The sequence below is a fragment of the Ochotona princeps genome, chromosome 11 (genome assembly GCF_030435755.1).
Source record: "Ochotona princeps isolate mOchPri1 chromosome 11, mOchPri1.hap1, whole genome shotgun sequence".
NCBI lineage: Eukaryota > Metazoa > Chordata > Mammalia > Lagomorpha > Ochotonidae > Ochotona > Ochotona princeps.
In genome coordinates this window covers 65,530,068-65,556,782 of record NC_080842.1, presented here as the reverse complement: position 1 = coordinate 65,556,782, position 26,715 = coordinate 65,530,068, and the positions used below count along the sequence as shown (strand labels likewise).

The following is a 26,715-nucleotide window of genomic DNA, read 5'->3' as shown; positions in this document are numbered from 1 at the left end:
TGAGAAGAAAAACTGCCCCTGCTGCCTATTCCCAAAGCACCAGCCATCTTTACGCAAGAGTGCTGTGACAAATGATACTTTTCACCTTTCTAACATGCCCCTTCTCCGATTATAGATTTAGATGGATAACATGACCACAAGAGTTAGTGCCCGAAGCAGCTGATTGCCTCTGGCACCCGCCGTATGCAATTCGGGTGAAATTTCCAAGAGCCAAATGAAATAATTGCAAGAGGGTGAGTCTAACTCTGCAAGTGAATTTATAAAAATTAAAAGGTCTGAGAGGTAATGCTCATGAACCCATTTGCCTCATTTTTCCTCATTAAGATTTAATTGAAATGAACTCTGGAAACTGCAAGAAAAGTTACATTCTTATTTCAGACTAGTGGAGAAAAGAAGGTAATTTTTTTTTAAGCACAGAAATATTTCGGATTAGCTCAGCTCTTTCATAATTGATATTTGCAAACATACAAGTGAATTTCAAAATATATGAGAAATGTCAGTTAGTCCAATTGAAATGGAACTGAGTTTTGACATTTAAGGAGTCCTGTATCTGTGTTTGAAAGCACAATTAAAACAGCTTCTGGGTGAATTCTGAAATGTGAATTGGCCCTCTACCATGTCAAACTAATTTAAAGAAAATGGAAAGTCAAAATATTGTCATCTAAAATAATTATCCTATATAGACAGTCATTCATTTATCTACCACTTCAATATACTGTGTGTGAGAGAATTAGTATAAAATGCGCTCTTACATGTGCATCGAAGAATCTGGCAACAAAAGAACAGAGGCTGTCTCACTGGAATGTTTTGAAGTTGCCAATGTATATGATGCCAGTTTACAGCTTGCCAATGGTGTAACAGAGCTGGTCACCATGAACTCCAGCTCGAGGCTGCTCCCTTTTCCCATCAACTCCACGTATCTAAGAAACATCATCCCTTGCCAAGGTCACCAAATACGTCCTTGCTGCTCATCTCTGTGCATGTCTCCCACCCGATGTCATAACAGATGGCATTCTTTTCGTATCAAACACCCTCTCCTCCTTGTTGAGTCCCTAGGACTCTCCTAGTTCTCTCCTTTGATCTCTGATGGCTTTTCTTAAGTCTCCTTCCAGCTTTCCTTACTTACCTTTCTTCTATGTTGATCCTCCCCCACTGGTCTGTTCTAGGGGTGTGTGTGTGTGTGTGTGTGTGTGTGTGTGTGTGTGTCCTCAATGATCCTGTCACCACATTCCCAGGATGAGCTCAGTCACCGCAGTGTTTTGAATGTTACCTCCCATCATCGCCCAAAAGATAGACACTAATTCATGGAGACTGAGATGCAATCTGTGAAATACAGGGGTGATACAGTTGTAATTATGGTAAGAATCTTGAGGTGGTAACTGATAGGATTTGGGGTGGACCTTAAGTCTACTGAGAGTGATTCAAATAGAAAAATGAGAAGATGATGCCAAGTTGCATAGGAAAGGCAACTGTGTGAGGATGGAGACAGAAATGAAAGTCAGGTTGCAACAGGCCAAGGAATGTTTACAGCTGTGAGAGAGGGGTAAAGAGAAATGAATTCTAACACTTTAAAGAAACCCTGGCCCTTACTGACACGTTGATGTAAGAATTTTGACCCCTTGAATGTTGAGAAAATAAAGGTCTATTTCTTTAAGCCACCATACTATGGTGGTTTGTTTGTTACAGCTGCCATAGCAAGTTGATGAGACTTACATACCTACTTTTAATTTAATGATTCCCAATTCCAGAGCTCCTACCCAGATCTCCCTTGAGTTGCAGACCCTTAGCACTCAACAACCTCAGCTGGTATGTCTCCCAGATGCCTCCTTGTCAAGACACATCTCCAAACCAGAGCCCCTCCCTGCTCCATCTTTCGCTGAGGCTGGAGACAGGAGACTTTCATCTGTCTTCAAAAGTTAAACCACAGCAACCTCTAATGAGAGAGGCAGTAGCAGCAGCAAGATGCAGGGGCTAAGAACTCAGGCTCAGGAACTGGAATGTTTGATCTCACATGGACACACTCACTGCTTAAACCTGAGCAAGTGTTCTCTTTTGTATTCTCAGCTTGCCCATCTGAAATTCAGGCTAAAGAGTACTTACCCCCAGTGGGCATTGTAAATAATACATTAATTTCTCTTCGTAAAATGCTTCAAATATCACGTAATATGTAGAATGTGCTATTTGTTCATCTTAAAATAAATTTTAAAATTTATAAGCATTCAGAGTTCTCTTGATTCTTAACCTAAACCCAGGGTCAGTAAGACGTCATCCGCATGCGGGGTAGAAAGCACAGGATTCACTCAGGTGGCTCCAAAGGGCACCTGTGTCCACCTGCAAAGTGCTCAGAGGCCTTTTATGTAGGTGACATCCTGACTCTGGTTCACCTGCCTTCTTCTCGTGGACAGACAGGAGACTTAACACCCGTTTTCAAGAGTTACTTAACAATCAAATCAGGCTCTGTTACTAAGACATGTCCTGTTAGGGAGATATGTCCCAGGCTCCTGATCCCAAGCCCATTTACTCACCTGAACTGCAATTCTTTGTTCCTTCTCTTTTCTGCCCTCCTGCATTTCTGCCTTAGTTGGAATCAACCTCAATGTAACCTCTTCCACAAAGTCTCCATTGTGTAAGTTGAAGTGTGGCAATCTGTTTATGGCCTGTCTCTGCTATTAGACTGTGAGCTCTCTGAAAGCAGAAATTGAGTTTTACTACTATCTGCAGCTTGAAGACCTGGAACTCAGCCTGCATGTATTAGAGACACTGGGAATCTTTAGGAAATGAATAAACATTTGTTTAGCAGCTTCTGTATACCTCTGGTTAATGAATGTCAGGGTAGGCCTGAAAAGGGATCTTAGGTACAAAATTATAGCCCTAAGATCCTTCATTTTAACAATTAGCTAAAAAGCCTTTGAAGAAATGTAATAGTCATTCACCATTTAGAATCTAACAAAGAACAACACCCCTCAGTCTCCCGACAGATTACACGCAAAGTGCATTTCACAAAGAAAAAAGCAAAATGTGCCAGAGCAGATGGAATGCCAGTGAGAATAAGAGTAAGGAATAGATTGCTAGATAGTCAAAGGCACAGAACAAGACCTGAAGACTTATGCCTAGAAGCAAACAAAACAACTGGAATTGTAATATCTTACGCTATTAGAGGTACTGGAGCGCCACGGCTGTTCTGCAATGTCCTTAACTCAGCTGTGACTTAGAACTGTTGCAGGAGCTCGACATATGCCACTGCTGTGCTCAGTACTTTTTCTAGAGCTCATCATGTCCACCAGTACACAGTTCCTCAGAGTAGCTTTACAACCTTAGTGTCTTTTCAAGACTTTCTTCTGGTTTTACCTTTAGGCCCAGTTCTCAGGTTTGGAAAAGCCAAGTAGCTCTGTGCTGCTGATCAACTGGCGGAAGCAGCAAAGCAAGTGTCTTCCCTACATTCGAATGTGCAACTGCTGGAGGTGCCTGCACTCGCCTTTGCGAGCTCTGAGCAGGAAAACAGGACAGGAATCCGATCTTTTTGTAAACCCCACCTTTAGTTGTTCTGAAAACATAGTTGATTCAGTTTTCCAAAGACATATGGGAAAGATGTCTCCACTGTGAGGGACCGTGGCCTGGGTTCGCATCAACTCTGGTCAGGAGTTGTCTTTAGATCGTCTCTCTGTTTCCATCTTCAGCTGGCATCCCTTTGTTTCCTCAACACGGCAGACAGGGTCTTTTGGAGTTATGTCAGACCATGGCTCCCTAACTCTGAAAGTCCTCAGTGTCACTGGAGCATAAACCCAGCACTCTCAGTGGTGAACCCTTGCCTCAGGAAATTAGTGCCATTGAGCTTGGGCCACAAGTAAGAACATGGTAAACTCTAGCTAACGCAGGAGATTTTCTCTCTAACAGCCACAAAATAGATTGTGAAAAGTAGCCATATATTTTGCTGAAAAGTATCCGTAAATATGCACATATACACACAGACACACACAGAGCTCTGGTGCAAGGGTTGAAGCCAACTGAGTATTCAAATAGTGTGTACCTGAGTCCCTTGGTTCAGGCATGCTCTTGTTAGCATTCTCCCAGCCCTTAAACATCAGTTAGCATCAACTGAGATTCCAGAATTTCTGAAACAATGTGGTGAACATGGGTGTGTACTGGCTTTGAGCCAAAAATCTAGATTCAATTCCTTCTTCATTTCACTAGGTTCATTAACTCACCCAAGAAAGTTAGAAACGCTTGAGGCCACACTGTGAGTCACACGAAAGGGGGAGGATAGTGTCTCCTGACTAGTCTCGGATTCTCCTTAGATGTCATTTTTTTGTAGGAAGTCTGGTTAAGCCTCTGATGGAACAAATATCCTTCTCTCTGCAAGTTTCTTCGTTACTACTAGCAAATCATCAGTGTGTTTAAAATCCCATCTTACTTGTTTTGTGTGACTGCCTTCCCCTCAAGATCATGAGCTCCTGAGTGGTATGGAATATCTGTTATCCATCTTTATGTCCTCTATGCCCAAACTGGTAACATTTGTTGAATGGATTTGTGAATGAACTCTCAGGAACCAATGAAAGGTATGCATCCCATGTGAATGTTAGCCAGGAATTACTAGTCTTCAACAAATTGTCAGTTATTACCCTGGTATATTGTATCAGTGGATGAAAAGAAAAAGAATCGTTGCAGTATGAGGAAAGATGGAAAACAGTAATGACAAAATTCTTGATGTTGACAAGATCGATGAAAAACTCCCAGCCCAAGCATTGGCAGGACCAAAGTGATGGAGACTCACTTGTACTTTTGGTGAGACTGCCAGTTGGTATAAACAGGCCTTGTAGAAAACAAAGCTTCAGACATGCACGGTGTTTTATCCAACAACTCTATCCTGAATGTGTGCCTTGGAGAAATTTGTTCACATCATCAAAGGCAGTTTCATAGCAGCAGCAGAGTTTGTAATAGTGATAAAATTGGAAATTGCCCACATGTCCAACAATGAGAAAACAGAAATATAAGTTGTGGGGTATTACTATATGCAACTCCTTACAGCATTTAAAATATGTGAATCTATATAAATGAATTTCGAAACTATACTGATGAGGTACAAAAGCAAATTGTGTAGGAACTTGTATACCATTTCTACAAAGTTTACAAGCAGAAAATAAAGCTGGATGTTATTTCTAGTTAGATACATACATACTTCAGCATGAAAGCATGCAAGCAATGATGCCTATTAAATCCTGGATGGGGGTTTCTTTGGATATAGGAGAGTGAAACATGGGTAGTGAGGGTCTCCGACAGCTGCAATGCAGTTATCTCATGAATAAAAAAGACTCAAAAGAAAACATGCTGAAAAGCAAAAGAACCATTGTCATATGAAGTATGGGAAATTCATGGATGTTCATTTATCTATAAACGTTTCATAGTGGTTTTCAGGGGTTAAGGAAAAATTTACCTTAACCATGTAGATTGCAAGTCAGCTGTTTTTAAGGCTGTGTGTGTGTGTGTACGTGTCTGTCTCTCTGTGTGTATGTTAAACAACTTTCATATATTTAGCTAGTCTATAATCTCCATTGGAAAAGTCTCTGAACGGATTGGCTGTGTGAATAAATCTTCTATATGTATTTGCTCCTTTGTACTGACTTTTTCCTTCATATTTTTGTAGCAGGCATATTTCAGGGGTGCATAGGATGATGAGGTATAACAAGGTGTGCCGTGTGCAACACCACTCCTAATTCTTTTTATGGGATAAATTCCTTTGTTTCATTGCTTTGTAAGCCTTGTGGACACACTTCACTCGTTCTTTCATCCACTCATCCAACAAACACTTGCTGGACCTCCACTACTTATAGGTATTCTTTCAGATTCTGGAGACAGTGTTGAGAAAGATATCCTCCATCTGATTTGGTGGCTGTTCTTGCTAGCTTGTATTATGATTTTTTTTGTATCTGCTTTAATTCCTTGGAGGCAAGAATGCAGAAGTTTTATTATTGCTTATTTTACATAGTAGATATTTAATAAAAAATCAATCTCAGTTAAATAAATCAATAAGTTAATCAAAGCATTTTTTAAGGTGGTGGTGACATATATGCAAAGCATTGAAGATGATGATGCTGGAGCTGGTTGTGGCTTAGCAAGTTAAACTACAGCCTGCGAGCCTGCCATCCTATGTGGCCAGTTTGAGGTCAGCTTCCTAGTTAGCTCACTGCTAATGCATCTGGGAAAGCAGAAGTGGACAGTCCAAGTGCTTGGGCTCCTACCATTCATCTGGGAGACCTGGATGGAGATCCAGGTCCTGGCTCTGTCTGGCCCAGCTGTGGCTGTTGCAGCCAGTTGATGAGTGAACCAGTCAAAGGAAGAGATCTTTTTGTCTCTCCCTCTCTCTTCTGTTCCGCCCTTTAAGTAAATAAATATTTAACAGGTTGCTTTAAAATGCCAATATTTTTATTCCAAGTCCTTTAAATAGTATTTTATTGAGAAATTGGTCACCTTTCAACTCACTTTCAATCATGATGTTAATAACAAACTTCCCTTACTAAAATAGATCCATCTTTTTCTTAGACTCAACAATTTGCATTCCTCAGGATTCTGCGTTCTTTCTTATTTGTTCCTGGCTATGTCTGCAAATAAACAACATCCATAGGAACAATGTGTCAGTGATGTTTCCTGCACTTCTCCCCTCCTGGCACTGTCTCTGTTTACCCAGATCTCACCAGTTCTTCACCCCTGTGATGACGCATTCTGAAGCAGAGTTCTCAACTAACTGTTCCAAGATCAAAGTCATGCAGGGGTGCCCTTTCAGGGCAATCCAGCTGCAAACCTTCAGCAACCAGCGAGCTCCATTCCACAAGATACTTCTTCAACTAGTTCCTCTTGAAGCTTCCTAACCTGAATGACTAAGAACGGATTGAAGTGAAAAGGGGCAGTTACAAGGACAGGGTAGCTAAAGGCAGGTTGTATTCACCACACGGAGAAGTGATATGTCCAGGTTAACACAACCTGAGAGAGAAGATGGAGCGGATGGCAGGTGCCTTCACCGACCATAGTCTTGTCAGCATTTGGAATGTCCATCACTTTCTCTTGGTTGATGTGGATGGACACATGTAAACCCAACTCTCCATGCACGATGGATAACCATGTCAAAGTAGGAGACAGTCGTTTTCAGACACTAGGCAGGCAAAGAGACATTTTTTCTTTGGCATATTTAATATTGTCTGAAACCTGACATTGAAGTACTTTTTAACATTTCCATTTTACAGGTGAGGAAATGGAGGCACAGAGAGGTGCTTTGACTTTTGCCCCTTGATGGAGATAGCACAGCCGTTAGGTTCCAGAATCTTGTTCTCCTGAACCTGAGCAGGTAAGAAAGCTTTTCTCAGAGTCTACTTTAGCTGTAAGTTCTTTCTTGGAGAATGCTTTGCCCTGCCCTTGCCCCAGCTGCTCTTCTCAGGGAAGAACAAGCATTTATGAAGGGAGTCGGATGCATCGGGGGTTGTTTGAAATTTTTTTTGGGTACACATTAGCTCCTTTACTTCTCATGACCAGATAGGTACCACTGTTTTCTTATTATTTTGTTATTTCTTCCCATGTTATCTCAACGGGAAAGAGTGAGAAAGAGAGCAAGCCAGGGAACACTTCCTTCGACTGGTTTACTCCTCAAATGCATACAACAGGTGGAATGAAGCCAGCTCAAAATCAGGAGCCAGGAACCAGACCCCGAGTTCTAGGTATCCACGTGGGTGCCAAGGACTCAAGTACTTGACCCCTCATCTGCTTTCTCTTAGACTGTGCATTGCTAGGAAGTCTGGGTCAGGAGTGGAGTGGAGCTTGAACCCAGACTCCGTCCCAAGTGCAATCTTACTTGCAATAACATATACCCCTGCCTTTTTAAAAACGATTTATTTATCATGTTGGAAAGTCAGATACAGAGAGGAAGATCTTCCATCTGCTGGTTCACTCCCCAAGTGGCCACAATGGCTGGAGCTCAGCCAATAAGAAGACAGGAGCTAGGAGCCAGGAGCTTCCTCTGGGTCTCCCATGCAGGTGCAGGGTCCCAAAGCTTTGGGTCATTCTTGGTTGCTTTCCAGGCCACAGCAGGGAGCTGGATGATAAGCGAGGCTGCCGGGACATGAACAGGCACCCATATAGGATCCTGGCACAAACAAGGCAAGGACCTTAGCCACTGGGCTACCGCGCTGGGCCCACATGCCCTCTTTATTCCTGTCTGAGACAGTGGGTGATTTACGTAAGGTCACTCAAGTGGCCACTGAGTTGGCCTCTTTGGAGTCCCTGCCTCCAGTCCCAGGCCCTTAGCTACCATCTCTGTGGATTGCAGTGGCATCATTAGAAACTGAAAAGCAGTCTTGCTTGTCTCTCCCCCTCCTTCTTAAGCACTGTTAGGTGTCTGTTACTATTGTAACTTTATGGCCTGAATGCTTTTGGAAACCCATCTCCTTCCCACTCCACTGAGTATCATCATTTTCAAGACCCTTCGTGGAAGCTTCTTGACCTCCTTCCAGCTTTCTAATCTCTACTCTCAAGCCAAGGAGTCTTTTTAAATTCCCATTGTTCAAGGTTAGTTACATACTGGCATCACCTAGGAAACTTTCAAAAGCACTGGGGCTCCCAGAGAGTGGGATGTTTACAACACTAGCATGAAATGAGCTATCAAATCATGAGAAGACACGGTTTCTCTTTTCCAGAATGCACTAAACTTAATCCTTTTCAAACCAGCTTCTTTCACCTAGTTGTTTATATTTATGATTCTTTAACCTGGGGTATCCTTTCTCAACTGCCAAGCTCCTACTCAGTTTCAGAAAGCCTCTGCCTAGATATTTCCTCCAGCTCCTCAATAGGGCTTTCCACCCTTTGAGTTCACATTCAGGCCAGTGTCTTTTCATGACAGTCCTTTTGATGCACAAGCCGTCAGATTCTGTGCTGTTGTATCACCAGCCAGCCATGAACATGGGCAGGCTCTGTGTTGCTTGACGCCAACCACTCTGTCTTTTCCCTCTCCAGTCTAATCTGATGTTGCTCTCTCGCTTCATGTTCCAGCCACCAATCTTCCCCTTCCCATTCCTGGCACAGGGCTGTTGTTAGCACTGATGCTTAAATCTGTAGTACTCCTTCTCTCAGTTAAAACCCACTCACCCTTGTAACTCAGTTCAATAGTCACCTATTGATATCTCTTCTGGACTTGGTGGTAATTTTTCACTTTTAGGTTCATTCACAGAATTATATTTCTCAGGCCCTGCAACAAGAGCCTAGCAGCTAAAGTCCTCTCCTTGTGCATACTTGGGTCCCATAGGGGATGGCTGCCCCACTTCCCATCCAGCTCCCTGCCTGTGGCGTGGGAGAGCAGCAGAGGACTGCCCAAAGCCCTGGGACTCTATAGCTGCATGGAGATACAGAAGAAGCTCCTAGGTCCTGGCTTCAGCTTGGCTCAGCTCTAGCCATTGCAGCCACTTGGGGAGTACATCAGTGGATGGAAGATATTTTCTCTTTCTCTCCTTCTCTGTGAATCTGTCCTTTCAATAAAAAAATAAATCTTAAAAATTATATTTCTCTTCTTAATTTGAAATTATACCACATTTGTGTGAGACTATGTAATATATACTTCTGCACTCTATCATAAGTATATGAGATAGGAAGATAAGGTTCTTATCTTTGTATTTCTGGCATCTAGCATCATGTATACACCTGGTGGGCAGCCTTTAAACATTAGTTACAAGAGGTAATGGACGAAAGCCAGGCACAGGGGAAGTGCTCCATTGTTTTGATTATAATTACTAAGCTTGGTGACAGCAAGAAAGACATCTTCATTTTCCAAGTCCCTGGTCTCTGGAATACAGTGTGCACTCAATAGAGATTGTTTTGTGCATTATTGAAGCTAATGCTCATTCCTTGAACTTCATCTAATAACCAGCATTTTAAGTATATCAGAAGTATTTTTCTCCATCATAAAACCATGAACAATAAACTGTTTATTCACATAGTCATTGCCACAGCTAGAAATTGCCTAAAGCCATTGGGGAATTAATAAGGAAATAATAGTTTTCAGAGGGGTGAAAGACCTCTCATATAGAAAACCAAGTGAACATTTGTACTTAAAAGTTGAATTGACTACATGTAAATATAGTAGTGGAAAATACAGGCACAACTATTTTTGTTTAAAGAAGTCAGTCTCTAGCAATTTATAATTGTACAAATTGAAGTTAGTCTATCAAACATTTTTATGGAGGAAGAGGTACCTTAAGAATATGACTTAGAATCAATCTTTGGCAAAAATAGAGTCCATTTTTTTTCTGGAAAACTCTATCGTAAGAAAATTCAAGTCTATCTATGTTAAAGAGATTTCAGATACTAAACTTGTATGTTAATAACCTATCCAGATATTATTCCCTGGAATCATTTTAAAAAAACTGTGGCAAGGCAACACTTTCCTTCCATGAAGAATTTGCAAAGCTCATAAGCACACAAAGCTCTCCCAGGACCCTAGGCACTAGTTGCTGTATGTGCCTCTGTGCCTTCAAACTTTGTTTCCTGATGGAAATCTATGTCATGATCCAAGAGGCTCACTGGGTTCATGGGCCCCATAATGGACCATAGTGTTATTAGAAACATTGAAAGGCACATACCCTGAGATTCTAACAACAGCATAGCAGAAGGACTACAAGACTCTCACATCACTTGAGGCCTGCCCTTAATCTGAATATGGAGCAGTTTCTCAAGGAGAGATACCCACAGATTCACTGCCCCCTCAAGTCAGGAGTGATCTTCAGAAGCCCTGAAATTAATGATGCCCAATCTATGGCAAAACAAAGCAACTGCTCAGCTCTGGGGACTGTACTAAGGCTAACACTAGTCAACACTCCTGTTCGTTTCTTAGCTTTCTTCCCTTCCCTCTTCTTTTTTTGCAACACTTTTGCTTCAGAAGAATCCACAAAGATGTAATGGGCAGATATTAAAGAGATTCACCCTTTATGTATGATTGTTGGACAACTTTGGTTATCTCAAATCAACATATAAAAAAAAAATAACCAGTTCAGTGTTCCTCCTAACTCAGCCATGCCAAGCCCACTGCAGGCATTCTTGCTGTTAACTCTCAATGAGGGGAGCTAGCCTTCACCCTGCCCAGAAGCTAACCACAGGGTTCAGGGCGGAGTTCCACATCATTCTCGCACTCATTATTCCTCTTCACTTGATCTTAACCAAAAGGCTTAGAACCCATCAATAGTGTGTACCTTAATCAACAATCTAATCTTAAATTTGTCCAAGTGCGTTTATGCGACCTATATTACAAACCTTCAGTCTTGTGATAGGTTTTAATGAAAAAAATCTGAACACAAACCCATTTAGTCAGCACAAGATAAGAATGATGATTATCTTCACAATTATTTAACACTTTTCTGTGTTATTGGCTAAAATGGTTTTAGACAAAACAAACAAGACGATATCAAAAATTGAAGAGCCTTTAAAGTGGTTGTCACTGTGCCACAGCAGGGGAAGCCACCATTTGGGATCATTGCATCTCTTATTGCAGTGCATATTCAAGTCCCAGCTGTTCTGCTTCCAATTCAACTTCCTGCTAATACAACCAGGGAGAAAGCTGATTTCAGTTGGCTCAACCCTGGCTGTGAATCTGTCTGTGGAAGGACAGTCTCTCTGTTTCTCGCTGTGTGTGTGTGTGTGTTTGTCTATCGTCCAATTATATGAAAATAGTAAATAAATAAACATGAACAAAGAAAGGGCCTTGGTAAAATTATTTGCAAATGTTATGATAACTCAGCTGGGATACCCAAGAGGGTCAACTAAAATATATATTGAGAATAGTTAAAATATTTAAGAGTTCATGAATAAGAAGACTATATGAATTCTGCTGGATGTCAAAGTATACTGCAGAGGAACAACATTTTTAATGTATAGTATTGGATTAAGAATATAAAGCCAATTAGGACAGGAAGTGGATTCCAATTTATTCAGCAATTTATAATATGCTAACAGCAGGACATCAAATCAGTGAAAAAATTAGGTATTCATCAATAAATGGCCATTAGACAACTAAGCAAAGATGCTCTACACAGTCTGTTGGGGCTAGGAGGAGTTGGGGAAAAGGGGAAAGTCCTCCTCACTTGCCCATCTGCTGATTGACTTCACAAGTCACTGTAACAGCCCTGGTTGGACCAAAGCTAAAACTGGGAGCTGGAAACTCAATCCTGGTCTCTTACATGGGCTTCAAGGAATCTATCTACTTGAGTTGTCACTGTGCTCCCTGGGACCTGCATTAACCGGAAACTGAGTCAAGAGCTGGATGTAGGTGTTGAGCCCAGGCACCTTGGCAGAGGACCTGGACATCTCATCCCAGCATCTTTCATTCAAGGTCAAATACATGCTGCCTTTGCATTGCATAACCCCTCAAATCCCAAGTGGCTCAATTGTTTAATCATAGAACTCCTAAAATTTAAAAGTAGCATTAGACAACAGAATAATGTGCTATTGTTACCAGCTGAAAGACAAAGGACAATGAGAAAATACTGCTTCATTCAAGGAGTGTACACACACCCACACACCACAAACCACAAACCAAAACAAACTCTTGGACAAAGTTTGAAGAAGCCTGACAAGATTGGCCCAACAAGCCTCCTTCTTTAAAATGTAACCTTTTTATTTGAAATGAGAATAGCTCAATAGGCAAAAGAGCAAAGTATATGAATAGACGATTTACAAGAAAGGAAATACAAATGGGACTTAAATACGTGGGAAAACAGATCTCCCCATTAAGAAGAGAGATGTATGTTAGAGAGCAAAACGGATACATTTTCAGCCTAAATGAGAACAATGAAAAATGGATAATTCCAGTGACCGGACGGTGTGGAAAGCAGACTATTTCACATGCTGCAGGTAGAACTGTATGCAAATGAGCACAATCTCCATATTGAGCAATTTGCCAAGATCTATCATAATTATAAGGTGCCAATCTTTCCACCTGGGAATTGCACCTCTGGGAATTTCACTACAGACTCAGTGTTTTAGTGGTTTTGTGAAAAATCAAATACAAGCACATAGTTGCTCATTGTGGTGAATTTTGGAAAAAAAAAAAGATTAGGAATAAGCTAGATGTTTATCAATACAGTATGAGCAAAAGGAATGACGGCAGAGCTTGGAGTGATATCCCCAATGGACTTTCCTGAAGAATGCCATTGTCCTGCACCGATTTGTGTGTACTAGAGCAGTACAGGCTTGTAGATGCACACAACACCCTGGGATCAAACGTAAGACATCAGCGATAGTGTCTGCCTCTAGCAAAGGCCAGCTTTGTAATTGGAGGGTAAGTATGGAAGGTGTTCATTTTAGAGAATTCATACTTTGAGTTTTGCATGAAGCAGTGAAAGGCACTATCCCCTCCTCATTTCTGAGCTGACCTCCTGGGTATGCTGACACATTCAGACATATTCCAGCGACAGTAGCTCTCCAAAGCCTCTCCCTCTTATTCTTGCTAGACAATTTTTTTTATTAATTCAGGAAAATTGGGGAGGCCATTTCTGGAAAAACCCTGGACTTCATCCTACACATGCTTTTGCAGTCTCTCACAGTTTGTCTGATTCCCACCTCACTGTCTCCCTTGATTTCCGCTGTCTCATTAAACAACAATTTATTTCACTTTCTCTAGCATATAAGACTGCATAATTACCTTTTTAAATACAGGTGCTATTTGTATTTTGAAGGCCAAAACTTTGGGAAGCACTCTTGACTCTGGTACTGTTTTTAGTTAGGATTTTTCTGTTAAAATCCTGTCTCGTTTGTTGGGTTGATTTGGTTCTGTAGCCGTTCTCTTTGGCCTGCCTTCAGAAATCACTCTTTCCTGGATCCCGGGATGTCTGTGTATTATGGCTACATTACGTTTCTTTAAAGAGTGAGTTGCTTTTATTCCCCATCCTATGTACTACTTTTCTATCTTCAAATGCAATTAAGAGTGCCCTTGGGTGCTCCAAGTTTCAACCATACTAGTGGGGAGCATTCTCAGGGGCCCGAGGGGGTTCTCTGCTTCCTCTCAGTTGGAACCTGTCTCTGAGGAAGAGGATGAGGAGGGAGCGGGAGAGGAGAGAGAACAGGAGGAGAAGTTAGAATACAGTCTGACAGCTTTGTTTTGCAGGCTGCCCTCTGCACTTCTGTAATGAACTTTTGCTCTTCCATGGTCTCAGATCAAGGGTGCCATTTCTTCCCCTGAACAGAGGATGTAGAGAATAAAGCAGACTCTGACAGCAGAAGAGCAGTACTGCCAGGCCAACTGTGAGACCTCAGACCCCAGCAGGAGTTTGTGTCTGTAAAGTGGGGATAGTGATATCCATTTCATGATTTTATTAAGAACAGACACAGCTTCCTCAATAACTGATTATATGTATTATTTAGGGAATTACTTAGTTGCAAGAGTTACAGTCAGAAGGAAGGAGAACAGAGAGAAAGAAATCTTCCATATACTGCTTCACTCCTCAAACAGCAGCAGGGACCCGTGCACAGCCTGCTTGAAATCAGAGCCAGGAACTCCACCCAGGTCTCCTACACAGATGACCAGGGCCATCTTTTGAAGCTTTCCCAAGCACATCACCAAGGAAGTGGTACAGTAGGGAGTCTATCCTGTTCTCTAGCATGACAAGTAGTAGTTTAGCGTGCTATGCTACAGTATCAGCCACATAACTAATGACATTGGGATTATTGTTATCCTTGACAGTCCTGGGGAAGTGGAATCTGGATCACATTCATGGCACAGTGCTATATCAGTGCCCTCCAAACCGTCCTCGGTGCACAGTCATCATGCCCATGTGAGGATCCAAGGTGAGTCCACTGTCCATGCACTTGGATATCCTGACAATGTCAAATTGCTCTAGTAGTTCTGAAGTTCTTCTCATTTTCTGAACCTGTGACACATTGGTGACACGGTTTGCAAGCCTGTAGTGACCTATGGAGTACACGTTGGATAACACACTTTGCGTTTTTGTGGATTTAGAAATGCTGGGCACTGCATGAGGCACAGGGGGTTTGCTGGAATGGATTGGCCTCCTCAGAACCTCAGGGTTTAACAAGGGTGTCTCTGCTGCGTGTCTGGATGCATGAATGGTGAACAGCTTCCCTGTTTCACCCGTTCTGATTGTCAATAGCCGCATTCATCATCCTCTGAACAGGGACTCCGGTTCCGTTCTCAGGCATGGCTTGACATTTAGGTGGGAAATCGGATTGGATTGTAATCCCTTCTCTTGCCACAAGATCAAGGAAACACTCAAGACTACAAAAACAAGAAGCAAAGAGCCTCAGCAGGGTTCCAGTGCTGGCTCCAGCCACTGTGACTCTGCTTTTGCTGGGAGTCATTTTCCGAAGTTAACTACTCAGGTCTTCCGGTCATTCCAGCTGTGTCCCTTTCCTTGGAGGAAGTGACACTCGGGACCAATGATCATTTAAGCATAACAATAATGCAACAGAACTTACCATTATGTTTGGAAATAAATCAAAGATACAAGATCAAAAGAAAAAAATTACTGAGAAACCTAAACGCTTTCACACTCAGCTGATTACTTAACAAGAAACATGGTAAAAAGCTCATTGGCACTGCAACTCAGGATAACGGTTACCCATTTGTAACAACATTTTATGGGGTTAGGGTGTGGGAATCAAACCTGAGGCACAAAGGCCAAGCTCCCTACTGCTCCATGCCCTTCACTCTCTGCTTTTTCTTTTTAAGTTTTTACCTAGTTTCAGAATCTCAGAAAAAGATTAGAAGTTATGGCAGAGATAAGGAACATGACAGTTGGGAGGAGACTCACTGTGAGTAGCAATTTGGAGTTTAGAAACGAATGATCACTTTAACCCTCACCTGTGATGCAATGACCGTGGGTCCACAACATACAAAAGATTTCAATCATGTGAAAACCTAGCCCTGGGAAGGCCAGTCATCAATATCATAAAAAGAAAAGGCAGCAGCAAAAATTGAACCCCAATCTGCTACCCTGAAATGGCACAGGAGAGGATTTGTAATTATTATGCACCTTCTGTATGTCATTCCCTTATAAACTGCAACTCATCCACTCTTCACACTACCTGTGTAAATCACATGATTCTTCTCAATGCTCAATGATCAGTGTCACATGAGGAAAGTAGGGCTCCGGGAGCTTAAACAACTTGATCAAGGTCCTTTAGTGAAAAAGAGGGAAGAGTTAGGATTTGGACTTGAATTTCTCTGTTTCCAAAGTGCATTTATGTGTCTTCCTAATCAACCTTCAACTTGTAGGAAATGCTGTTGTTAAGAACAAGATATGGCAAAGATGTTTCAAGAAGAGGTTCAGCAGCAACTTGAATGTGACTACTATGAACAACATTGGAGAAATGACTAAATAAGCACCATCACAACTCCTCCCTGGAGTATTCGCAGCTATTGTTGTCCATGGTTGCTATGTTGATTCTGCAAAAACATTCAAAGATTTATCAAATAAAATTAAGAGATTGTAACGTGATTGCATTTATGCAGAAGCTGCATGTGAATGGACAAGGAGTGATTGAAAACACAAAGAAAACATATTTCAACTGAAATGCATAATAATGAGCTTTTTAAAGTTTTGTTGTGGGCCTGGCGGCGTGGCCTAGTGGCTAAAATCCTCGCCTTGAACGCCCCGGGATCCCATATGGGCGCCGGTTCTAATCCCAGCAGCTCCACTTCCCATCCAGCTCCCTGCTTGTGGCCTGGGAAAGCAGTCGAGGACGGCCCAAAGCCTTGGGACACTGCACCCGCGTGGGAGACCTGGAAGAGGTTCCTGGTTCCCGGCATCGGATCGGTGCGCATCAGCCCGTTGAGGCTCACTTGGGGAGTGAATCATCGGACGGAAGATCTTCCTCTCTGTCTCTCCTCCTCTGTGTATATCTGGCTGTAATAAAATGAATAAATCTTAAAAAAAATAAAGTTTTGTTGAACACAATACTTTAAAAAAAGCATGTGAGCCCTAGCATGAAGAAAACCTAGCCAAAGGAAATAGACAAAAATAATCACCCATTAAAAAATTTGTCCTCAAGACTTGAAAGAATGCCTTTCCAAAATAATGAAAAGGGCGTCATGACATTTAGGGTAAAAGTTTCTCAGAGCAACTAAAGAAATGATATTAAAAAAATTTGGCATGGAAATTCTGAGTATTTGTGATAGAACACTGCACACATGGGAGACCTTGCAGGCACCACATGATATTTCATTTTTTAATACATTCTGCTATTCTAGTCCTTAAACTTCATGCTGAAGTTCCACGGCAGTGACTCTGAAAATAAATTCCAAAATCTCTTTTTCCTGGATATTGTAGAGTAAGTGACCCTTCCGAGTTTGATTTGATTAGGTTTTGTCTGGAGAGTGGTAACAACGAAATCTTGACTTCCATTTATGGAATCATCCATCCATCAACCATCCATTCCTGAGAAATTTACCAAATGTTTGCATGTCTTCATGTGGCTCAGAGCCTAGAGTTGGAAAAAGTAGGATGGTTCTTACATGGAACCTGATAAGAGCTATGCACAAGACCATGTGCACAGAATCTCAGGAGCATGCGGGGAAGTACCTATCCCAGCTCAAAGCCAGATGGAGAATTTTACAGGAGGTAATGAGTAAATGAACTGTGAAGTATGAGCAGGATTTAGCCTGAGGAAACTGGATGGGAAGAGAAACAGAACAATGAGTCAAACACAAACACATTGAAACAAGAGAACATGGCCCATTTGGACCAACTACAAGTGTTCTGTGTGGTATAAAATGGGATGCCGGGTGGGGAGGGCTCACGGGACGAGGGAGGGATACAGCAGATGCCAGATCACAGCAGGCTCTAAGTGCCAACGTAAGAAGGCACATTTAAACAGTGATTGTAAAGAATTCTAACAGAAGTCATGTGGTGAGACTAGAGATGACCAAATATTTTCAGGGATAACAGGAGAGGAAGAAATTTCTAGGCTGAGCTGAGGGCTCCACCTGCGGTAGGACACTACAGGCTAGAAGCAGACCTGCTTGTAACAGTGTCTTCAACTCCATGGGGAAGGAAATGGGCACTGTCATGTTATGTTTCTAATATATGGTAGGGGTCATCAGAAATCTCCTGCTTAGCTCACTGGCATGAAATTCTAAAACCAATGTCCTCAAATCCTTAAGAAGGATATAGGAACAGGGAAAGACTTTTTAGAAAAGACGCCTAAAGCAACGGCGATCAAATCCAAAATGAACAAATGGGACTATATCAAACTAAAAAGTTTCTGTACAGCAAAGGAAACAATTAAAAAAGTGAAGAAGCAACCAACAGAGTGGGAGAAAATTTTTGCGTTCTACACAAGTGACAGGGGACTAATATCTAGGATCTACAAAGAGCTTCAGAAACCCAGGGATAGTGAAAAAACAAACCCTGTAGCCAAATGGGCAAAGGAAATGAACAGACGTTTCACCTGCAGTATCTTTATGGTATAGGCCATACTAGAGACATGATCAACTACTTCTTAAAAAGGTTTGTAATCCTAGTCTCTTCAAGTATTTAAAGAAAACATTGCTATTGTGTACAGCATTAAAAATGATGGCAACCTTACACTCTTAGAATTAGATTTCACTTTGCTGAAGAAAGTTCAGACTCTCAGGTTGCCGACGCTCAGGAGTGTCCTCTGGTACTCTGAGTGCGGGGGATAGGGCCTACAACTCCAGTATAACTGGGAAAGGATCAGGGACTTCTACAAAGTTCTGTCTGGCAAACAGCCACTGGAAGCTTTATACAAACTCATCTGACGGGAACCCAGGAAGGGGGAATTACACCTCATTTCAAAGATGAAAAAGCTGTAGCTTTGAGAGGCCGTTTTACTTGTCACACAGCTAGAAAATGGATATTCTCTGACACATGGTTTTGTCCATCTAACCTTCAAACTCATTCTACAGTTGGTTGCTTCATTTGATCATGTTTTTGACCACATTATTGCTGGAAAATCATTTTCCAAAATTATATCACCTGGGTAAGCTGTACACATTGTGTTAAAACAATTATCTTGTGTTAGTACTGAAGTTAGTATTGAAAACTATCAGAATAGAGCCCAATGAGATGGCTCGATTAGCTAAATCCTCTTCCTGCAAACACCAGAATCCCACATGGGCACTGGTTTGAGTTCCAGCTGCTCCATTTACCATCCAACTCGCTGCTTGTGACCTGGTAAAGCAGTAGAGGTGACCCAAAGGCTTGGTCCCTTGCATTCATGTGGGGAGACCCAGCGGAAAAAGTTCCTGGCTTTGGATTGTTTCAGCTCCAGCTATTGTGGCCATTTTGGGAGTGAACCAGCGTATAGAAAATCCTTCTCTCCATAAATATGATCTACCTTTCCAATAAAAATAAATAAATCTTTAAAAAAATTAGCAGAATACAAATGGAGCTGCTTGTGTCAAACCCTAACAAAAATAACAATACAAAGCCAGGTGATTGTGAAGGAGACACTTGCATGCAAATATGCTGGATGACAATAACCGTCACAGTGACTCTGCCAGAAACACAACCTTGACAAAGGTCACTACAACCCCACCCAGGCAGTAACTCTGCAAGGACAACTGTCTCACAACTGCTCATCTGGTCTTGCCCTGATGCCATCCTTATTGATCCAGTGGCCAAGGACAGTTAACTCAATGCAGTCCATGAAATCCTGCTCATTTGGCTTTTGAAAACTACTTTCCACAACTCCTTTGGATGCACACACATAGCTATGTGACTTCCTGTTGCCATGTCACTCCTGTCTTTCAAAGAATCTATTCTCTAGTTTGACAGTACCTAAGACAAATTTGAGAGTTCCTAAAGTGCCAGTGTCCACCAATTTTCTCCATTTTTTTCTGTCACTACTGAAGACAGAGCCTCCTTGCAGACTGCCCTCTGCTTTGTCTGCCTTGTATCTACCTGTTCATCTTTTAAAAAAATCATTTCAAGAACCATCCATTTGTGGATACTAATGGTTTTCCACGTCAACCTTTCAACAACCTCCTTGTCCTTTATGCCTGGAGTCCAACTATGGGCTCACATTCTACTTTGGCACTTAGCAGCTCTGTGACTTGGGGACATGATTTCATTCTTTTATTTTTTCCATCCTCAAAATCAGACTAGATTAGGCCCTACTTCCTAAAGACAGTGGCTGTAACAAAAGAGCCTTCTTACAAAGCAGATGACAGTCATTCCAGACACAGCACAAGCACTTTGTAAATGCTAGTTGTTGTGTTTATCACTGTCCCTAGGACCAATTTCTCCCTCAGAACACACTTGCTTTTAATTCTGAAATAGTAGTTGGTGAACCTCAAGGTTGAGACTTGATTTGACACAAAAAAGGTGTCTAAGAGATGCTTGTGAAATGATGAGAAAATGGTTGAAGAGGGTCCAAAGAGAACTGCCAATGCTTCTCGGTCACGTCTTACTGCCATGGGTGACCCAGAAATCATCGTGCTCCATTGTGCCTTCTTGTGTTGAACTGAGTTGCTTCATGAAACAGCAGGGGTGTAGCAGGAGCGACACATCCCAGCCCAAATAGCAAAGGACACAATCCTGAATTCCTGCCTTTTCTCTCCAAGCTAGTGGCCAACTCCACAGCAGAGTATGCACCCTCCTTCTGTCATAGAACAATTCTCCTTCCCGGTTAGGGAACACATATCAATGTGTAAGAATGTCCAGCAGTCACAAGACAATGACTCCATCAAGGTGTCAGTCAAGTCCCAACCCTTGCCTGATAACCACCAGAGTGGCTGAACTAAAAAGGCTGTGTCGGGACAGGGTATTGTGCCACCTGGCCTGACAACCTCATCACACTTGCAAACTTGCTAGGCTGGGAGGCTATTTGAAAACACAAACCAAATGACACTTGTTGCTTCAAAAGGATGTTACCAGTGCTGCTCCCCACAAGAACTACTGGTGTGTGGGTGAGAGTTGAGCTCCACCTCCTGAATCCACAGTTTCCAAAACCTGTTCACTGGCCTTCACCTGCTCTTCCCCGCAGGGACAGCACATGCCTGTGATCCGCTCTGCATATTCCCTGCCTGCAGCCCTGCCCAAGAACGAGCCAGAACTTTATGAGAATAGATGAATTTGGTTTAAGGAAGCTCTGATGACTATAATTGCTTACTTTTTCACTGCTTAATTCTGTTATGTTTAAGATACTGCATATTGAAATTTTAGGTATGCAGAGAATTTAGAATCTTCATCTCTCCTTCACAAAAGAAGACACTGTGATTTTTGACAATTGTATGCCTTTGGAAGGCACTGGATTCATATTTGCCAACACATCCATCTGACCTCATCCTCTGCTGTGGGGAGTGGTTGCAGAAGCTCTGCCTTTGCTCTACTGGAATAATACTTCAGGTGAATCCTTGAGGTAGAAGCAAAGGCTGCCTTTCTTGAATGCATGGGAAAACTCAGATTTTAATGTGATTTTATCAGTGGATGTTGGTCACTGGTAACTGCAAAGTTATTTGAAACAAAAGTAGATGAGATGAGGTAGTTCAAAAAGTTCATAAAATTAGATCAGATAATTTGGCATAAAATTTTGTGAAGTGTTTGCAGACTTTTTCTCAGATTTTTTAAAAGAAAGGTTTATTTATTTTTATTGGAAAGTCAGATTTATAGGGAAAAAGAGAGACAGAGAGAAAGATCTTCCATCTACTGGTCCACTCCCTAAATGACCTCAATGGCCAGAGATAATCTAATTGGAAGCTGGGAGCCAGAATTTTCTCCTGGGTCTCCCACATGGTTACAGGGTCCCAAGGCTTTGGGTAATCCTGCTTTGCTTTCCCAGGCCACAAGCAGAGACTTGGATGGGAAGTGGAGCAGCTCGGACATGAACCAGCATCTATATGGGATCCCAGTGCTTGCAAGGTAGAGGATTAGCCAATCAAGCTATTGCACTGAGCCTTCTGCTTTTTTCATGCATGTTTTGAAGATTCATTAAAGATCACAGGGAAATATTAGACTTCAGCTCAAGACTGCAGAAGCAAGCTTTGTCATTTCTGGTGATCATTAACCACGACGGGATTTCCCCAAGGACAAGTGTTTTGAGCAATGAGTTTGACAATGAGTTTGACATTCTGCTCAGCCATGACCTGGCAAGTTTCTCATGAATGCTCTGAAATATTATTGAGGAACATGGAAATAAGAAATGGAGTCAGGAAAAGCAAGCAGTTTCTGTGGTACCAGATCACTTAAATCATAAAGTAGTGCTAGATGGAGCCAGTGTGAGAGAAGGGTTGGAGAGCACATTGCTGTAAGTGGCTCCAGTGCACAGAACAAGGATGGAAACCTAGTAGGTGCCATAAATTTCAACCATGACACCAATGAGACACCTTCCATCTTCAGGCGCTGTGCTGAGCCCTCTACGTGGGTTGTTTGACTTTGTCTTTGCACTGAAGTCTATAAGAAATGAATATTAATTTCTTCAAAGTGAAGGAAGAGGTAGAAAAGACATTACCTAACTCCTAACAATAAGGTAGCTCAATTTTACAGTGACTTTCAGCAGTTTGAAGCAAGGTTGCTTGAGTGCAAGTGTAAGTTCTGCCTTTTGGTGTGTAAAGCTGGGACATCACTTGTTGAACTTTTCTGTACATCATTTTTCCATGGAACAACAACACTGCAGGAGGCTCTAGTGAGAGCCTTGTTCACTCAGGAGATAATATAGCGCAGGAATTGTAGCAAGCATACCATTAAGGGGCAACTTGGGAGCATGACTCTATATTGCCTCAATCCATTACAGCTTCCTTGGCTCACTGTCAGGAGGAGGCATGGCCCACCTCCCCTTAACCCTCAGGTCTCTTCTCAGTACTCCTGTGTTGAAGTCACAGAGCTGCAGGATATGGGAGCCTGGTGAGCCTTGACTACTGGGTGGAAATCAACCATCTATAGATGATAAGAGGAATGAGTTGGAGAAGAGAAGAAAATTCATATTTATCACTCTGTTAAACACAGCTAAAAGCTATAATTAAACACCAGTGCAAATTCTTGCCAGAGGGTCAATGACCAAGTCTGGGATTGACTCCAAAGACCCAGATTCTCACACAGGGTCACAATGAGACATGGAGCATGGACATTCATCTGCCTGGGAAGGATTCTCAATGAAGCCTCTTCTGGCTCCAGTAATGTTGAGCAACCTTCTGGATTCTTATAGGTAGGCCCTCACACCTCAGGCCTTACTACCCAATCCTTCTCAGCTAGCTGTCTCTCTGGGGAGCTAGCCGAAAGACAAAACTTTGAGGTTTGGGAAGTCATAGCCTCAGAGACTCATTCTGTTGGCACACACTCCTGGGCTAACTTTGGTTTCCTTCTGAGCTGCTTTGCTGGGTCAGGGCTTTCAAACTGGAGGTGGTGTTGGGGTGAGTTGGTGGGCAGTGCAGTGGATTACAGCTCTTGCTGTATCTGGATTTGACTCTGGGGCACCAAGGGTACAGGTAGAGGGAGGCTTTTTCTCACATGCAGGCTAAGGCTTTTCAGTGTCAATCAGCTCCCAACTAAGTCTTTCTTTTACCACTGCTTCTTCTTGCCTCAGGATCATCAGTTTAGCTAGAATTCCATCCCTTAATCTGTCCTCATTTTCCCTGCTATAGAAAAGGCATTTCTGCCTGCTCTTTGGGGTTACCTTTCCTCCTCCCATGCTCAGTGTGTTCACCCCTTCTCTGACTGGTTCCTCTAAAATAACTGTTTTGTGATCGCCTAGTTCTTCTGGAAAAGTCCATCATAGTATTGATCATTTTGTCTATAATTTACTCTCTTTTTGGGTCTGTACCTCTTGGAGGTCAATTTCTTGATGCCAGGCAACACCTTTTTATCTTTGCCTTTTCAGTGTCCAACAATGTTGGAATAATCTGTATAAAGCATTCTCAACTCACAGCAGGGAGAGCAAAGCATTTCACTATTTCAACAAATACAAAACACATATACACAGAAGATACTGAGAGCATAACAAAATTCACAAAAGTAGATACCCTTATGAATAGAGAAGCAATAGCATTGATTTTAGGATGGACAGGACCCAGAGAAGCAACCTACTGTACTACCAAGGAATTCAGCCTCTCAGAGGAGGAATTGTGTGGAATGTGGTCAGGAACTTGCCGTGCCTTCTGGAGGACAGTTCTTGCTTTATGAATGGAGCTGTAGCATCCACTTGTAAACTTATATGACTACAATCCCACACAGGTGTATTGCATTTACCCTTTTAGGCAAAAAGAAAGGCTATGAGTGTTGTCCATAGGAAGGAAAATTTGTCCAAATCATTAATTTTTTAATAGATACTACATTTATATCTAGACCAGAAAAATCTGCTCTATGTTACACAGGGAACCTGTGGCAGCCATGAAAACATCTGTGAAGGAGTTCTTCCTGGAATTTCTGCAGAACATCCTATAGCAGCAGCCTCTTTCAGGATAGCACACTGTCTCTAAGGGGGGCAGGTCCCTGGGTGGAGACACAGAGGCAGTGAACCCAGCAAAAGTACATGAGAAACTTGAAACAGCCACATGGGTAATGGCACCAAAGGACAAAGACAGGGGCACGGGTAGTCTGTAATTAATTCCAAGAGTCCAATCAACGGACAGAGGAAGCTCAACCATGACAAGTTCCAGATTGGACACTTTGCTAATTAACCCTCAGTGTTCACAGACTACAAACATGTACAGCCACACCCACACGCTCACACTTTTGCGTTACAGCATGTATGAGTACGCAGTGCACAGTTATGAGTGTTGCCTCATTTAAGCTCCTTGGTTCCAGATGCATATAAATCTTCAAAGGGACTCTTCCTACTCACCAGGTAATGAGTACTATTCAATCAACCTTACCCTGAGGTAGTTGAGGGTGAAGTTTGTCAGCCCCATTCTGGTGATGTTTTTGGAAAGTTGATCCAGGGCCTGAGGATCTTGTGCCTAGAGAGAAAAGAGGAAACCATGCTATTTTATTCGCATGAAATGCTTATAAAAGAATCTGAAGAATACACTTCAGCTACTAGGAAATGTAGTCTTGAAGTTGGTTTTTCCTGGAGGGTCAGGTTAGTGGGGAAAACTTCATTACCATCTTGAAGGTGTGAATATATAGTGCTCAAGAATATTTTTGGATCAATTAAACAGGAGAATCAAACTTCCTTAGATGTGCCTCCAGTCCTTTGAAGAAATGACGTAAATTCCTTGTTGGAAGGTCCTGGCCCTGCCTCTTTAGGCAGAGAGTGAGTTGGTTCTGCCAGGAGAATTCCAGCACCAGGTCTGTACCCAAAGAGGTCATGCTTGTGGACTTGGTGGAAGTGTGAGCCTGGGTCTTTTCTTCCTGCCAAGTTAAGCAGTGCTGTTCTCACAGCCTTGGGTTGAGAACTGCATTTGGAAGGGAGAATTCTCCTGCTCAAGAGCCTCAGGCTGAAGATCCAGGTCCTCACCGATTTCAGGCAGAACTGTGAGTGCAGGCATCGCTTTTTCCAAATGCCACCGCAGTGTAAAAGAGAGATATAAATTACCAGGGACCACTTCATATGTCTGTTTGGCCAGAACCCCTCCCCCTAATGCTTTCTGGATCTATGTAAAAATGAGTCTCTTGGTTGTGGTTGTTTCTGCTTCTCGTTCTTTCTTTCTTAATGCATTTCAGTCAATAGCCTCGTGTTTCCTCATTGGCTTTCATGAGGCCATCTCACTTGGACTGATGAGGGCCTCACAGATTCTTTTCTGTGCTTGCTTTATTTTCACAATGATACTACCAATTGGATGTGCATGCACACATAATAAAGTGTGGGAGAAAACAGGCCTAGGGTATTATTTTCATGTGACTGTCTTAAAAGAAGAGTAGTGTTGACATGGAGCCTGTAGGTTCAAAGTCTTAGTCTTCAGACCCATCAAATTTGATTTTCTCCAAAGGCTTTTCATAGAAGTCATTGTAGCTTCCGCTATATGGGAGAGATGTAAGTCATTGCTTTTTGATGACTTTTTAAGGCACTGCATCTATTTTTTCTGTACCTCCTAAATACATCTCTAGTTTGGCATAGAATCTACCCTTGTACCTAAATGCTGACCACTAAATGTGATACGATTTATAACCAAACGCAGCCAAGAGAATCGCAAACACTCCACTTCAAAGGCAGCATGTGGCTGGAAAGGAGCAGTGCTTGCTAAGGCAGATCTGAAGGTCTAGGGGCCCCACCTCCCAGCAGGTGGTTCTAATCAAAACAGGAAACTGTTTTTCTTCTTTCTTGTTTTATTTCATACCCCCTTATGTGTAACAGGTTTATGGGTCCAGGCAGAGCTGTAGTTGATAATGACTGAACAGAATTTAAAGGAAAGTAGGAACTATTTATTGAGGTAACCTCAGTTTGGAGTTTAACATAACAAGGTATCAAAAACAGTCTCCCCATGTACCAAACTCAGAACAATGGAGAAGATAAAAAAAAAAAACTGGTTTAAAATGGCGCAGAGTAATACTTAGTATGTGGAGTCAATTCCCTAAGGAGGAGGGATTCTAGAGTTCTTTTACAGTGAGCCAGCGTGTGAGTGCTGGAATTTTCCCATTGAATAACATGGGATGGGAGAGGAAGAGATTAAAATAGAAATGAAGTTACTCACGTGCATGGCTAGAATGCTCCGTGGGACCAACTCTCTGTATTGTCTAATGGTGAAGTGCCACGTTTTTATTCTCATGAGATCATCGAAGGTGAACTCCAAGATCAGTCTGCCTTCGGTACATACCTAGAAGAGACAGACACACTCAC

General features: G+C 42.2%; 1 protein-coding gene across 12 annotated transcripts in view; it reads right to left on the bottom strand.

The window, feature by feature from the left end:
• The window catches only part of LDB2 (LIM domain binding 2), a 340,789-nt gene that overhangs the window by 32,362 nt on the left and 281,712 nt on the right, over positions 1-26,715 (bottom strand). For all 12 annotated transcript variants that reach the window (XM_058670284.1, XM_058670283.1, XM_036496891.2 and 9 more), the window contains 2 exons: positions 26,570-26,692; positions 24,812-24,895 (listed from right to left, as the gene is read on the bottom strand). In XM_058670284.1, the coding sequence (XP_058526267.1) occupies positions 24,812-24,895; positions 26,570-26,692 (207 nt within the window). The remainder of the gene's footprint in view (positions 1-24,811; positions 24,896-26,569; positions 26,693-26,715) is intronic.